This window comes from Triticum aestivum, chromosome 2A (genome assembly GCF_018294505.1).
Source record: "Triticum aestivum cultivar Chinese Spring chromosome 2A, IWGSC CS RefSeq v2.1, whole genome shotgun sequence".
NCBI classification, from domain to species: Eukaryota; Viridiplantae; Streptophyta; class Magnoliopsida; order Poales; family Poaceae; genus Triticum; species Triticum aestivum.
In genome coordinates this window covers 273424731-273439246 of record NC_057797.1, presented here as the reverse complement: position 1 = coordinate 273439246, position 14516 = coordinate 273424731, and the positions used below count along the sequence as shown (strand labels likewise).

At 47.8% G+C, this 14516-nt stretch overlaps 1 protein-coding gene across 4 annotated transcripts; it reads right to left on the bottom strand.

Annotated features, from left to right (window-relative positions):
- Positions 1–748: 748 nt before the first annotated feature.
- On the bottom strand, positions 749–10691 carry LOC123188517 (uncharacterized Rho GTPase-activating protein At5g61530). 4 transcript variants are annotated; one of them, XM_044600677.1, is made up of 10 exons: positions 10455–10690; positions 9560–9626; positions 9058–9302; positions 8805–8867; positions 8689–8707; positions 8321–8419; positions 8165–8242; positions 7828–8072; positions 1807–1963; positions 749–1149 (listed from the first exon to the last, which is right to left on the bottom strand). In XM_044600677.1, the coding sequence occupies exons 2-10, from the start codon at positions 9618–9620 to the stop codon at positions 1007–1009; spliced, it is 1110 nt and encodes a 369-aa protein (XP_044456612.1). In that variant the 5' UTR covers positions 9621–9626; positions 10455–10690; the 3' UTR covers positions 749–1006. The 4 variants fall into 4 exon arrangements, with proteins under 4 accessions (XP_044456612.1, XP_044456613.1, XP_044456614.1 ...); XM_044600678.1 differs by having other exon boundaries at positions 10344–10626; XM_044600679.1 differs by lacking the exon at positions 10455–10690 and adding an exon at positions 10254–10276.
- Between the last annotated feature and the right edge of the window lie 3825 nt (positions 10692–14516).

Genomic DNA, 14516 nt, shown 5'->3' with positions numbered 1-14516 from the left:
AAAGAGGGCCTTAGCCCCGCAGCGTCGAGGAGGCAAATTCTGGAGTTCCACCCAAGCCGCCACGAAGGGATTAAGTAATATTGCTTTAAGCATAGATATGGATCATTCAATCTCACAGATCAAAGGGTGCTTTGTTGGGGCATGCAACATTCTGTCGCCCGTGCTCTTTCTGCATACAGAACATTGTCAAATTCAACAGTAACTATGACGCAAAGTAATGAACACTTGTAGCCTCTCACTGCCGTCAGACTTCCACGCCTCGTTTCGTGTAACTGTAAAAAACTTATTCCTGCACAAGAAGCAAGGTTGTTACCGACGGAAGTATCAGTACACCATTTTGAAGGCACGGTGCCAACTACGGGCTTCTTTGATTCAAAGAAATTCTTTAGAATTTTTGGAGAATTGAAATCCTTAGAAATTTTTCCTATGTCGGCCCTTTGATTCATAGGATTGAATCCCATAAGAATTTATCCTATGAAATCTTTTGTACTACATTTTATAAAAAATCTAACATTCACTCCAACCTCTTTTTACAATTCCTCTGTTTTTCATGTAGCATCAAACACTCTTTGCTAATCCTATAGAATTCAAGTTGACATGCCACTGCAATCCTATACTTTTCCTATTCCTACATTTTCAAAATCATGTGAATCAAAGAGGCCCTACACTTTCTGATTGGTAATTACCTGAAGTGAATTTAGCAAATGCGTCCACGTCCAGCAATTTGTCTACAACCCAAGTAGTGACATACAGCACAAGAATCATGGTACATTATTGACGAGCCATGTCGAGGCAAATCCCACAAGACAACTCTGTCATGTGGACAATTAATATATACAGTTCCTACTTTTACTCCCACAAAACAAGACAAAAAAAGTTTGGACCAAAATGCGTGTCCCCGTGACTAGACTTATTCGCGGCACTCCACTCCATCCTACTACTTGGAACTTGTACATAGCACGAGCTAAATACCACAGAAATCTAAAGAGGAGCCGGCCAGGTCAGGTCATCTCCATACAGTCTCGTTTGCATCCGTGAATATGGGATTGTGATGCTCAATCAAGCACTGGATCACCTCAATAGCACCATAGTCTGGAGGCGAACCATCGTCCAAGGGGATTTGCGACGAAGCATCCACATCATCCTCATCTGCAATCATATAAGCCAAACCACGTTGGATTATAACAGTTAGATAAAAAAGATTAAGGACTAAATTTTTACCACCTCTGCTCACAAGAAAGTCTGGATTGGACCATCCACTACAAGATTGGCCACCTATCCCCCCTCCCCTCTTCCACAACACATAGTAGCTCGAATGTTGGATCAACACAACCTAACTATAACAAGGTTTGGGTCATCTGGAGCATATATAGGTGTCACAAGTCTCTAAGTGGGTCTCTTAGTTGATGAAATGTGAAGCTGGTTTACAGACGTGACACCTATATATTCACACTTGTATATCTGTCTTTGGATTAGGTTGACCCCTCATTCACGGACACTTCTTACTTGGCAGTTTAAAGATGGGTGGCTAAATCACACTTAAATTGGCTTTCGGATTAAGTTTGACCCCTCGTTCACGCCCACAACTTTCTTGGCAGTTAGCACAGCCTCAATTATCAATTCATACTAGATAGTTAGCATTCACAATAACTTGACAACCAGATATAGGGCATCAAGCATGTTTGATAACATGAGTCGAAATATCTACTTAATTGCTTCCCCCTTGTGCTAATGAAGGGAAACCAACGCCAGCCTTCAACCGATATAAAATCTCTGGATTCTCTTAGACGAAATCAATTTACATACCTAGCAAGTCCCATGTAGTGGTACTTGTCGTTGTGTCCACAATTTTTGGAGGTGGTTTCAGTGTGAATCTGAGATGATTCCGCAAATCTGTTCCAGAATCCCCTTGCTGCCATATGATCAAAGGTGCGAACTCCACAGCAAGGGTACGAGAGTCCATCTGCACTTGGCACCAAAAAATTTGCTTCGACACTCAAAAGGAAATGAACATTTTATATTAAACTAAATACAATCCCTGACGAATGAGAACAGCTCCAGAAATAGAAACAAACCGTTTCACAAGCAGTCTATACTATAGAAATTACTAACTGTGAAGAACCTAACTGTGGAAAGTTGTACAATGTGGTCTATCAAACCAGATGGAACTGAAAGAATTATCTAGTGAACTCATTTTTGTGTACATTCTTTTTTTTCAAGAAAACGCAAAAGGCCTTTGCATTTCATTTCATGGGAAAGGTAGAACAGGCCTCCTAGGAGGTGAGCGTTACAGAGTCATACAAACTATCAATGGACGTCCCAGGTTGTGGGCAGAACAACCCGAAGCCCCTGGGCTCCAGCCTTAGCCCAACATTGGATCTCGTCCTTGATCCTATCCACTAGCAATTCCAAGGATGGCGTGGTGTTGTCGAAGACACACGCGTTCCTGTGCTTCCATAACATCCAGGGAACAAGAAGCGCGATGGACTTGAGGGCCTTCAGGTGCGCAGGTGGCGTGAGCTCTTTCGCACGCAGCCACCACTCCATGACCGTGGATTCCTGATTTGGAATTGGGGCCGGAATATGCAGCCAGTCAAGGATGATATGCCAGGTCTGGCGAGCAAAGGGGCAGGCCAGGAACAGGTGCTGAATAGTCTCCATGGCCTGGTCGCAATGAAGGCATCGAGGGTGATGCTGCAATCCGCATCGCACAAGCCTTTCATTAGTCCAGCAGCGATCCTGGGCGGCCAACCAATGGAAGAATTTAACCCGTGGTGGCACCCAGCTCTTCCAGACCAGCTGCCAGGAAGGGCAATGTGTGGATCCCTGAAAACTGGCCGCATAACACGAGCGCGCCGAGTATATGCCGTTGGCAGTCCACCTCCAGAGCAAGCGATCCGACTCGCTCGTCAGGGTGGTGTGACACACTGCTTGCCAAAGCAGCAAGTATTGGCCGATCTCATGCAGGCCCAGGATCCCCTGTATATCATTCACCCAAGAGTTACCTGCCATCCCATCTGCCACCGTCCTGACTTTGTGTCGTCGTTTGGGAATGCATTGGTAGAGCAGAGGGGCGACCTCACAGACGGACTGCCCATCAATCCAGCGATCTTCCCAAAACAGCGCCGTCAAGCCATTCCCAATGATCATGGTAGTGGAGGCGAAGAATAGCGCGCGCTCCTCGTGCGAGAACTGCAGGTCGAGGCCTTGCCAAGCACGGTCCGGATCAACATGGGCAAACCACAACCAGCGCAGACGCAGCGCGAGACCAGTGCGCTCCAGGTCACGGACCCCTAGTCCACCATACTCAAGGGGGCGGCACACATGGCGCCAATTGACATGGCAGTGACCACCGCTGGCAATGGCTCGCCCAGCCCACAAGAAGCCTCTCTGGATCTTCTCCAATTGCTTGATCGCTTGATCGTCTTCTTTGGGGGGTGGGGGGGCTAACAGCTGGTGCACGGGAATCGCGTTGAGGACCGATTTGACGAGGGCAAGACGCCCAGCTTTGTTCATGAGCCACGCCTTCCAGGTAGGGAGTCTGGCAGCCACCGTATCGACGAGGGATTGTAACTGGGCGGCGGAAGGCCGGTGCGTCATCAACAGGAATCGCGTTGAGGACCGATTTGACGAGGGCAAGACGCCCAGCTTTGTTCATGAGCCACGCCTTCCAGGTAGGGAGTCTGGCAGCCACCGTATCGACGAGGGATTGTAACTGGGCGGCGGAAGGCCGGTGCGTCATCAGCGGGAATCGCGTTGAGGACCGATTTGACAAGGGCAAGACGCCCAGCTTTGTTCATGAGCCACGCCTTCCAGGTAGGGAGTCCGGCAGCCACCGTATCGACGAGGGATTGTAACTGGGCGGCGGAAGGCCGGTGCGTCATCAGCGGGATGCCAAGGTAGGTGATGGGTAGATGCACCACCGGGCAGCCCAACTGGGCGATAACCTCGTGTCCCTGTAGGTCGCCGTGTAGGACGGTGGCAGAGCTCTTCGCATAGTTAACCAGCAGCCCACTCGCTTTGCCGAACAGGGTCAAGATACCCTTGACGGCGGCTACGTCCTCCGGTGTTACATGGCAGAAGAGCATCACATCGTCCGCATAGAGGGAGATCGCCGGGATTGGGCGTCGGGGATGTAACTGCTGCAAGATGCCAGCGTCGAGAGCGCAGCGCATCAGCCGCCCGAGCGTGTCCACAGCGAGAACAAACAGCTGGGGGGACATAGAGTCGCCCTGTCGCAGGCCATTGCGGTGCCAAATCGGGGGGCCTGACTCTCCGTTCATCATGACACGGGTGCTGGACGTTGATAGCAGGATCGCGAGCCACTCCTGGAATCTTTCCCCGAATCCATATTGTCACAAAACCTTGAAGGGGAATGGCCAAGATATGGAGTCAAAGGCGCGCGTGAGGTCGAGCATAAGCATAATCCGCGGGGCCCGAGTTGGTGTAGCATCTTGAGAGATTGCCTCACGAGAATGAAGTTGTCATGAAGGCTCCAGTGGTTGCGGCTGACCAAGCTATCCAGTCTGGGAGCAAGCCGCAAAGATAGGACCTTGGTGAAAATTTTGGCCACAAGATGTATCAAGCAGATCAGACGGTAGTCACGCAGCTGCTGGGCGTCGGCTCGTTTGGGCAGCAAGGTCATGAGGGCTTGGTTGAGCTTGCCAAAGCCACGGCCTCTCATCTCGAACAACTGCTGGAAGACATCCATAAAGTCTTGCCGAACAATGGTCCAGCAAGCCCGCAAGAACTCAGCAGTAAACCCGTCAGGCCCCGGTGCCTTGCAAGCGGGGAGGCGTTTGATCGCGTCCCAGACCTCCTCCATGCTGAAAGGAGCGTCCAGACCCGACAGGTCACAAGGCTCAATGAGCCCCTCCAAGTCAAGTGTGAGATCACGGTTGACGGTCGTGCCCAGGATCCCATCGAAGTGCGCGAAAGCAGCCTGCGCCATCGCGTCCTGGTCGGTGAGCACGTGCCCATCCACGGCCAAGCTGAAGATCCGATTCTTCTGTCTAGGAAAGAGACACTGCCGGTGGAAGAAGCCCGTGTTGGCATCGCCGTCCTTGAGCATGGCAATGCGGGCGCGCTGCCTGGCGATGGTACGCTCCATCGAAGCGAGGCCAAGATATGAGACCTTGAGGCGCTTTCGCACCCAATCTTCCTCCGGTGAAAGTGTGCGATCCTGCTGGGCCTTGTCGAAGCGCGATATGAGCTCCCGAGAGATGGCCAACTTGTCGCGAATATTGCCGGTGGACTTGGCGCTCCAGCTGGTAAGCCTACGGGCTGTAGCTTGAAGGCGCAACATCAAACAATGAAAAGGGGTCCGGGTCATGAACCGAGCCCCAAGCCACTGCCAGTGTCGTGGAAACCATCAAGCCTCAACTAGGAGTCCTCGAAGTGAAAACATCTATGCGCCGCGGGCATGGGAGAGCAGTCCAGCAGAAAGGGGGAGTGGTCCAAAACGACGGACGCGAGGCAGCGAAGATGACACTTGCCGTGTGCATCCTCCCAGTCTGAGGTGCAAAGCACACGATCCAGATGCACCATGGTGGAAGGGGACTAATCGTTCGACCACGTGAAGCGGCGCCCGTTGAGGTAGACCTCCTCAAGCGCGAGGTCGTTGACGAGGCGGTAGAACCTGCCCATCATGCGCCAGTTCAAGTTGTTGTTGTTCTTGTCCTCGTCACGCAGGATGAGGTTGAAGTCACCACAAAGCATCCATGGCCCGGGGCAAGCCGCGCGAATCTCCCACAACTCTAGCAAGAACGCAATTTTGTCCGCGTCATCTTGGGGTCCATACACGACCGATAGCCACCAGGGGGTGCCCGAGGCCGTGGCCACTCTGGCCGAGAGGGCATTCATGGTGAACAATGGGTATGTGATAGTCACGGCCCTGCTCTTCCAAGCCAGCAGGATGCCACCCCGCATGCCAAGTGTCGGGAGTGTAATCATTGAATTCTGAACCGAGAGTGTCAAGAACAATAGAAGAACAGAGCAACTCCATCTTAGTTTCCTGCAAGCATACAATGAAGGTGGCGGTGGTGTCCAGCAGCGAGCAGATGACGACACGCCGGCTACGCGTGTTCAGGCCACGCACGTTCCACACAGCGATCTTAAGGCCGTGATCCATGGATAGTGGATCGACGGGATGCGGGGGCAGGCACCACCTAGGTCGTGCATGCAACCTTGACATGTGCCGGTGCGATCGGCGGGTTGGACAGGCATGCTGGGATCTCGCGATCGACCAGCGCGGCAATGGCCTTGAGCACCGCGAGTGGGATGGGCACTGCAAACATGCCGTCATAGGCCTTCATCTCGACTGGGGTGACCTTCTGATTCGTCCCAATGATCCCCAGGGTGCGCAGGATCTGGACATGCGCACGTCTCTGCGGTGGGCGGTGGGCACCGAGCGGCCGCGACGGGGGGTGAAGTTGAGGGGCCTGCGCGGTTTCCTCCCTGGTGTCGGCAGGGCCGCGACAATGTGCTTGGTAGCGGCGGCTAGGAATTCACCCAGCGTCAGAGAGCCTGGCGCAGAGGAGCAAGCGCGTGACCGACGCATGGTGATCGGCGGGGACGCGAAGCGCTCAACTGCAGGCGGGCTAGGACCCTGGTGGGCGCGTTCTGGCGTGTGGGGCTCCACGCTGGGCCAAGTTGCGGTGGGCTGGGCTTGAGGTCTTTGCAAAATTGTCACCCCCAGCGTCTTCGGTGGGCTGGGCCTGATGTTGCAATAGGATTGCCACCAGGGGAATGGGACCAGGGTGCTTTCAAGAATCACCATGTTCTCTTCTACTAAAATACATTGAGCATGTTTGTGTTCCTAATTGGACAAGAAGTGACTGAAATTTACAAATGGAGAGTAAAAAATTAATGTTGAGAGTCATTTCAATTACATTGCGGCCCAGTGAAGATTTGTGATGTCTAAACAGGAAATGGCACTCATCGGTGATCAAAAGGTTACTACATACAATCAGCAACTTGGTTTCATGGATAACTCTATAAATACTAGTAGTGATTTATGGATTAAGTGTTCAATACATTCTACTACATTTTACAGGTAGTTCATGCTTATTTGAGTGTTGCTTTAAATCATGTACAGTGTATTATATGCTTCATTCATTCTAGGTAATATTTATCATACCTGAGTATATGTAAGGGTAATGTGTTGTATTGTATATAAGAATATATCAGTAGTATATATACCACTTTTTAAGTATTGTGTACATTTTTTAGTATACTGCTTTATACGTACAAATATTAAGTCATTTTCGAAATATACTAAAAACTATGGACTCGCCTGCAAAACAATTCATGTAGCTCGCTTTGGAAAACCTTAGATATGGTATGTGAACATACTCAACATGATAAAGTAGTAGATATACTACCACATTGTAGCATATGAGATGTGGCTGTAACTACACCTGATAGTAGAACGTATTTTCCCTAGATCTAGCTGTTATTGGAGAGTTGTTACAGAAGGGGACCAAAAATAAACTAGCACCATAAACCAAGAATCGGCAGGTCAAATACCATTTTCTAAGACTAAGTGATGCATGAGCCATTAGTTAAGTACACAGTAAAGAAACAATATTAGGTGGAGATTAGTCCTTCCTTGTCAGAAAATAACAATGTTGGTCCTTCATGAGATTTAAAGGGTGGTTGTCAAAGTCATTGCTGAATGCCAGCAATCATGTTGATAGATTTACATTCTGCAGTAAGTTGAACTTTACTATTTTTAGTTCCAATTTTTTTCAGTCCCGAAGCATCAAAAGAGAAACAGCTAAAAAAAGAATGCAGGGATAAAGTACCAAAATAAGGGATGAGGCATACCATGTTGAGTGCTGATTTACGGCTTACTCTTAGTAGCAATGCTGTAACAAATTCTAGTGTCATGTAGTTCACATTTGGAAGCTTCTTCAGTATGTTCTTAAGATCATCAATGCTAACCCTCGCATCTTTAAGCTCATCATAAAGAGCAAATGTTGTAAGCGGTTCGGGGATGCTGGCAAGGTAGCACTTGATCAGTGCAGCTACATCAATAGGGCTAACACCATCAGGCAAAGATGCGCCCGAATCTGCAAACAACAAACTCATAAAACCCAGAATACAAAATTTGCTAGAAAAGTTAAGTCAGAATATGAGTCAGGTGACAAGGGTGCCCCCTTACCCTCATTGTAAAGTGAAACTAGTTGCTGAAGAACTTTTCTGTCGCCTTCAGATTTGAACAAGTACTCATTACTCAAGCCTAATCAGATAGTTTCAGCCGTCAGATCCAGTACAAAATATGTAGTAAGAAACCAGTCTGTAATTTCAGCGATTTCACCTGATATAACCAAGTGGTCTGCACACCTCACCAGTATCAGAGGCACAGCTTTACCAGATTGCTCCCGTTGTACAGTGGCTTCAACAGGAACACCAAAAACTGCAAGCTTACAAGGCAAGGTTATTGGCAACCAATGAGTTTAAATGTCAACCATTAATCATCGGCAGACAGAACAACAACACATGCAGAATAGCATAGAAGATTTTGTTAAAATAAGCCAAGCAAAGAAACACGTTTATCATGTAGCTACATATATGTTGAGAGCTGCAGAATTTCCACTTTTCCAGTATGATATAAGTAGGTGCGCTAAAAGCCATGACAGATATGAATTCCAAATAAATTCTTAAGGCAATGAACTGTAAACTCACCATCATTGCTCGCAACTCCCTGCGAAAAGCAATAAGAAAGTAAGAATCAGCATACTTCCCCAATAAAGTGAGATAATACTGCCAAGTGCCAGGTAACAGAACTTCAAATCACAAACCTTCTGCCAGCGTTCAATATTGTTCAAAATAGTTTTGCTTTTGTCCGCAGTTTTTTTGGCAGCCTGCAAGGAATCACGCCGAACCACAAAAGTCAGTCTCACCAAGTGTTTTTTGGTAACACGGGGAATCATAGAAAGCATGTGTTCCATTTTTTTTTGAACCATATAATAAATTCCATATTTGTGATGGAACAACTAAAGCTACAAGTGAAGAAAGAAAAACTTAAGTAAAATTTTGCCCCAAGGCACAGACCTCTTCAACTTTAACCTTTCCCACCGCGACCTTCTCCTTTGTCTCTGAAATGCCCTTCCTCAGAATCACTCCAGTGTTGGCAGCAGCAGAGATGAAGCGCTCCTGCACAGTATCTCCTGGTTGTGGCGGTCGCTGTCTAGCATCCTGGAAGATAGCCCACCGACTCTTCACCACTGTTCCAACCTTACCGGCAACATCAGCTATATTATCCCCTGCAGATTGCCCTGCCTGCTTCAGCTTGAAGCCTGCCCCAAAAACATTCACACCCAACATTCAGTGTCCCAAGATAGTATGAAATCGATATAAATAACTAGAACACAGATATTGTGTGCTGCCACAAAACAGTATTTCAAGTAATTTCAGAAGTGCACGAGACAATGACCTACTTGAAACGGCGGGATGGTATACATTTAGTTGTTATACACCAGATGGAGATGAGTAGCCATGAAAACAGCATGATCTAGAGAAAAGCAAGAGAGGGTTACAGTACGGCTGCACTTACTAGATGAAGAGAAGAAATCGGTGGCCTTCCGGCGCCATTGAGGCGATTCCACAAGCGGCATCACCACCTGCAAAACACAGCATGCGAATAAAGACAAACGCGCCGTGCAAGAAAGAAAGAAAGACACGAGGAAGGAGCAGGAACACACAAATCTGAATCAATGGTGTGCTTGGCAGCAAGCAAACTGTTGAGCGGCACATTGTCTAAAGATAAAAAAGGGCAACCTGGTGCATGTAGCTCCCGCTTGCGCAGGGTCCAAGGAAGGGTCCGACCACTTTGGGTCTATAGTACGCAGCCTTTCCCTACATTTTTGTAAGAGGCTGTTTCCAGGACTTGACCCATGACCTCATGGTCACAAGGCAGCAGCTTTACCACTGCGCCAAAGCTCCCCTTCACATTGTCTAAAGATAGAAATGACAAAAATCATCAAAAGGATCGCTAGGTCCTACCCCACCCCCACCCAAACCAGGTCCAAGCTAAACTAGTGACAGATTAGATCAACAGACCCTGCCAAGACACGAGCATGAGCTCACCGGCTAGTGGAAAGTAGCCAGTGTAAATAAAACCTTAACTAACCGAAACACGGGCAAGGTCGACGCGACCAAGACAAAATCCCGAGCGCTGGTCTACCCACCCAACCCACGAAATACCATGAATCCAACACCTGAACACAAACAAACGGGGGGAAACACACAGCGCGGGATACTAGCTGCCGACGATTTAGCGCCGCAAAGTCGAGCTCGCCCTGCTTCGATCGCGCGAAATGGTTGGGGCAAGTGAGTACCTCTCTTCCGAATCGGATGGGTTCGGATCGAATCGAGGAAGGAAGACCAAGGTGATGGGGAGGGAAAGGGAGAGGACTAGGCCGCCGAGAATGAAATGGAAAAGAAATTACCGGGAAGATTTTTGTGCCGTGCGCTTTGGATTCGAGAGAAGAGTCAATGGCGGAGGCGATAACGGTTTTGGGTTTGCCGAATTCCGCTCGTGCCTATCCCGTTCCCAATCCCGTCCATCCAGCCTCACTCGTCGCTCTGACGGCTGACCAGTTCACTGCCGTCTCTCTCTCTTCCTCTCCAGCCCGGCATAATCTCCCACGCTGTCATGTGGGGTCGGAGCCTGTCTGTGGTCGTTCCTAGAAGCATCTACGGTCTGGACTGTTGGTATTTCTTCTTTTAACTTTTTAGCACTTCCTTTTAGGCTGGTCATAGTGGAGAGTAACTTAGACTAGTAACATAGTCTATGTTACTACCTTTATAGTGGGTAGTGTCATAGGTGTGGTAACATAGTTGCCTTCATTTATTACTTTGTAGACTCATTATGCATTGGAAACCGCTATGTGATGGTAACATATTATGTTACTCTATTTGCCTCTCTCCTCATTAACTACTTGCCACATCACGAATTTTGCTTATGTGGCATCTATATTACTACCTATGTTACTCCCACTATGACCAGCCTTAAGAACTAGCACTAACAAAGAAGCATGTCCGTTGCAAGTATTTAATGAGGAAAATGTGCTTGTGGTAACATAATACTTCCTCCGTTCGAAAATACTTATTATCAAAATAAATAAAAGAAGATGTATCTAGACGTATTTTAATTCTAGATACATCATTTTTCATTTTGATGACAAGTATTTCCGGTCAGAGGGAGTATGTTACTGTAACATAGCGCTTCCCAAGGCAAAATGAGTCTATGAGCTAATAAATAAAGCAACCTATGACACTATTATTATATTACTTTACACTATAGAGGTAGTAACTTAGACTAATGTCATATGCATGGGACGTGGATTTTTGGCTTCCGGGTGCTCCACCCCCTATATGAACTTTAAATTCAAAAAAATACTAAGAAAATTCAAAAACAAATCTAAGATTGTGGGATATCAAACTTGGGTGCCCAATCTACTTCCGTGCAAATTTTAGCGAAAAAATGACATTTGTGGTACTTTCGGTAAAAAAGACAAAAAATTCCTATGTAAAAAAAACCTGTTTAGGTGGATTATAGATTAGACTGTATTTTCTTCGTCACGGATACATTTCTTAATATATTTTTATGAAACTTTATACGGGAGTAGATTGGGCACATAGGTTTGATATTCTAAGATCTCAGATTTTATTGATTTTTCTTGGCATGTTTTGAATTTCATATTCATATAGGGGGTGAAGCACCCAAATGTTTTTGTGCATTTCCCATATGCATAACATTAGTATAAGTTACTCCCCACTATGACCAGATAAGAGCAACTCAAACGGTGCCAACCTGAACAAACGCAATGGGCACTTAAGCAGACAGACGTCTGTCTCGTATCCGTCATCTCATAGCCAGACGCACTCAACATGGCGACCCATTTAACATTCAAAAAAAAAACATGGCGACCCATTTGGGACTTTTTTTACTGTTTTGATTCATTATTAAAACTTTAGCATGATTTAACCCTACTTTAATTTTTTTGGTATATTATCCTTTTCGAAACGTCAGCAACCATGTCGTCTTGATTAGATGGAAGACGCCATAGTCTGTGGTGCCTAGCCCTGGCCCGCGGTCCTATGCATGTATCCACACATAGCTCGGTCCTAAGCTCCTTCTGGTGCTTCATACATCAAGTACATGCATGCGTAAGTATATATAGCCCGTCGGAAACAAAGCAATCGATCCGCTTTCTAGCTCTTTTTGGATTCTAGCTTAACCTAGCAAAGTACTCTCTCCTCCGAAAATACTTATCATCAAAATAGATAAAAAAGATGTATTTAGAACTAAAATACATCTAAATACATCTTCTTTTATCCATTTTGACAATAAGTATTTTCGGAAGTACTAGTGTGTCACACTGGTCAAAATCGATCCATCAACCTCGCTTAATCTCATCCTGCTAGTGCGCTTCACCATAAGCTGTGAGAGAGTGCATATGGTCCAGCCAGGCTCCTCAAGGTAAAATTGGCAAATTTGACCTTAAAACAAAAGTATTTCACAAACTAAACTATTTTAGAAAATATTTCACACTGTTGACCCTTTTGTGCAGCGCCCGACAACAAGGCGCTACACTCTACTGTGCAACTCCTTATAGCTAGGCGCTGCACAGTGTAGTGCAACTCCTTAGAGCTAGGCGCTGCACAGTGTGGCGCCTAAGTGTTAGGCGTTGCACAGTAGAGTGCAGCGCCTTAATGTCAGGCGCTACACATTAAAGGTCAGCCGGGTGAAATACTTTCAAGAACAGTTTAGTTTGTGAAATAGTTTTGACCTGAGGTCAAATTTGTGCCTTTTGCCGCTCCCCAAACTACGGCCGGACAAATGGCCTGGTCATAAAATTCTGACTCAGTCGCAACCTTTATATTGGCCCGTCCAGGCTGCGCCTAAATCTGGGTGGACATAAGAAGACCCGGACGGGTCAGATCCAACACACTCTCGCCCATCCAATTCCGTATATATTCGTCCTCATCCCCGTCCACTTCACACCACTCCATCTCCGCACCAAGCACCATTCTGACGATCTCTGGCCTTCTTTGGCATTGTCGGCGGCGGATCCAACTCTGATCACTTCTGATATGTGCACTGGAACCTCGTCCCATGCGGGCATGAGGAGGAGATGGTCGTCTGCATTGCTCTCTACCGCTCATGGGAGGAGTCCACCTGACAGTAGTCGGACTCGATCCAGAGGGAATCCATTGTTTTCTGCAAAAGGCGTTGTGGCGGGAGGCACTTGCCCATTGCCTCGCGTGGAGGTGTCGCGGTTCATATGGCGCCCCAATGTCACAGCAGCAACGCAACCCCTTCGAGGCATGCCAACCCCATGGGCTCCGAGTCAGAGGTAAACGCCGGCACGAGCCATGGCCCGTCCGCTAACATGGAGCGGAGTGCCCCTCGTGCGAGGCAAGGGATGCGGGAGGCCGCATAGGCTAAGTCACACTCTGCGGTTGAGCCTCTATGGGTGACTGGCACCACCGGCATCGCAAATCGCGTCGTGGTGAAGGTGTCGGGCTACAACAAAGAGGGGTCTATCACGGAATTCACATCGACCGGTGGCGTCCATGCCATGGGAAGCTACGAGGAATAGTAGGGTATGTGAGATGGTGGCACCTCAAGTCCCATGAGACGGTCTGTGTCTCATGTCCTACTCTACCATGCCGACGACCAGAGCTTCACTTCATGGGCGGCTCATTGCCGCTGGACACAGACACAAACATGAAGGCGAACGAGTGTAGAGAAAACTTTAGACTAGGTTCTAAGTTGCATGTAATTGTATGGATTTAAGGATTCTATAATATCGTATCCGGTTGTAGAAGAGAAAATCTGATGTATTACCGGTCACTATCCGCGGACATGTCCGGAGACGTCGGTGAAGCGACCAAAATAGCTATCATCGACTGGAGATGCTCTAACTTGCACTGATGATGATATATACCATGATCAAGTAAATAAAGGATCTTGCATGTGTGCATCAGTGACCTTAGGGCATCTCCAGCGGCAACCCATAAATTTTCTCCTGCATCCATCCTCGGACAGGGGGGATTAGTCTGCGGACACGGATGTGGCAGGACGCCATCCAACCATAGCCGCATACATTTTCACAATAATTTGAACCAACCGGACGAAATACATTCAAACAAGTCTGGATTTCATATAAACACGGCCGGATTTCATATAAACATGACAGATTTCATTACAAATACATCAAAGCGGTGCTAGGTCGTCTGTAGTATAATTAATACCTAATCTAAATGATCGCTGACGTCCGGTCCTTGTGTCCGGCCATCAACCCCAAGAACTGAAGCTTAATTGTCCCTAGTTGCGCCTTGGCGCTCTCCAGCTCCGCCTCCGGAGCCTCGGGAACTGAAGTTGTCCACCTCAACGTCGCCGCCAAGCAACTAGTCGGGAGAAGATACTCAGCCCACCAAGCTTGGCGTCGATGGGAGGGGAGGAGCGGTGGCCTTCCTAGGAAACGAGTGGTGGCAACCTA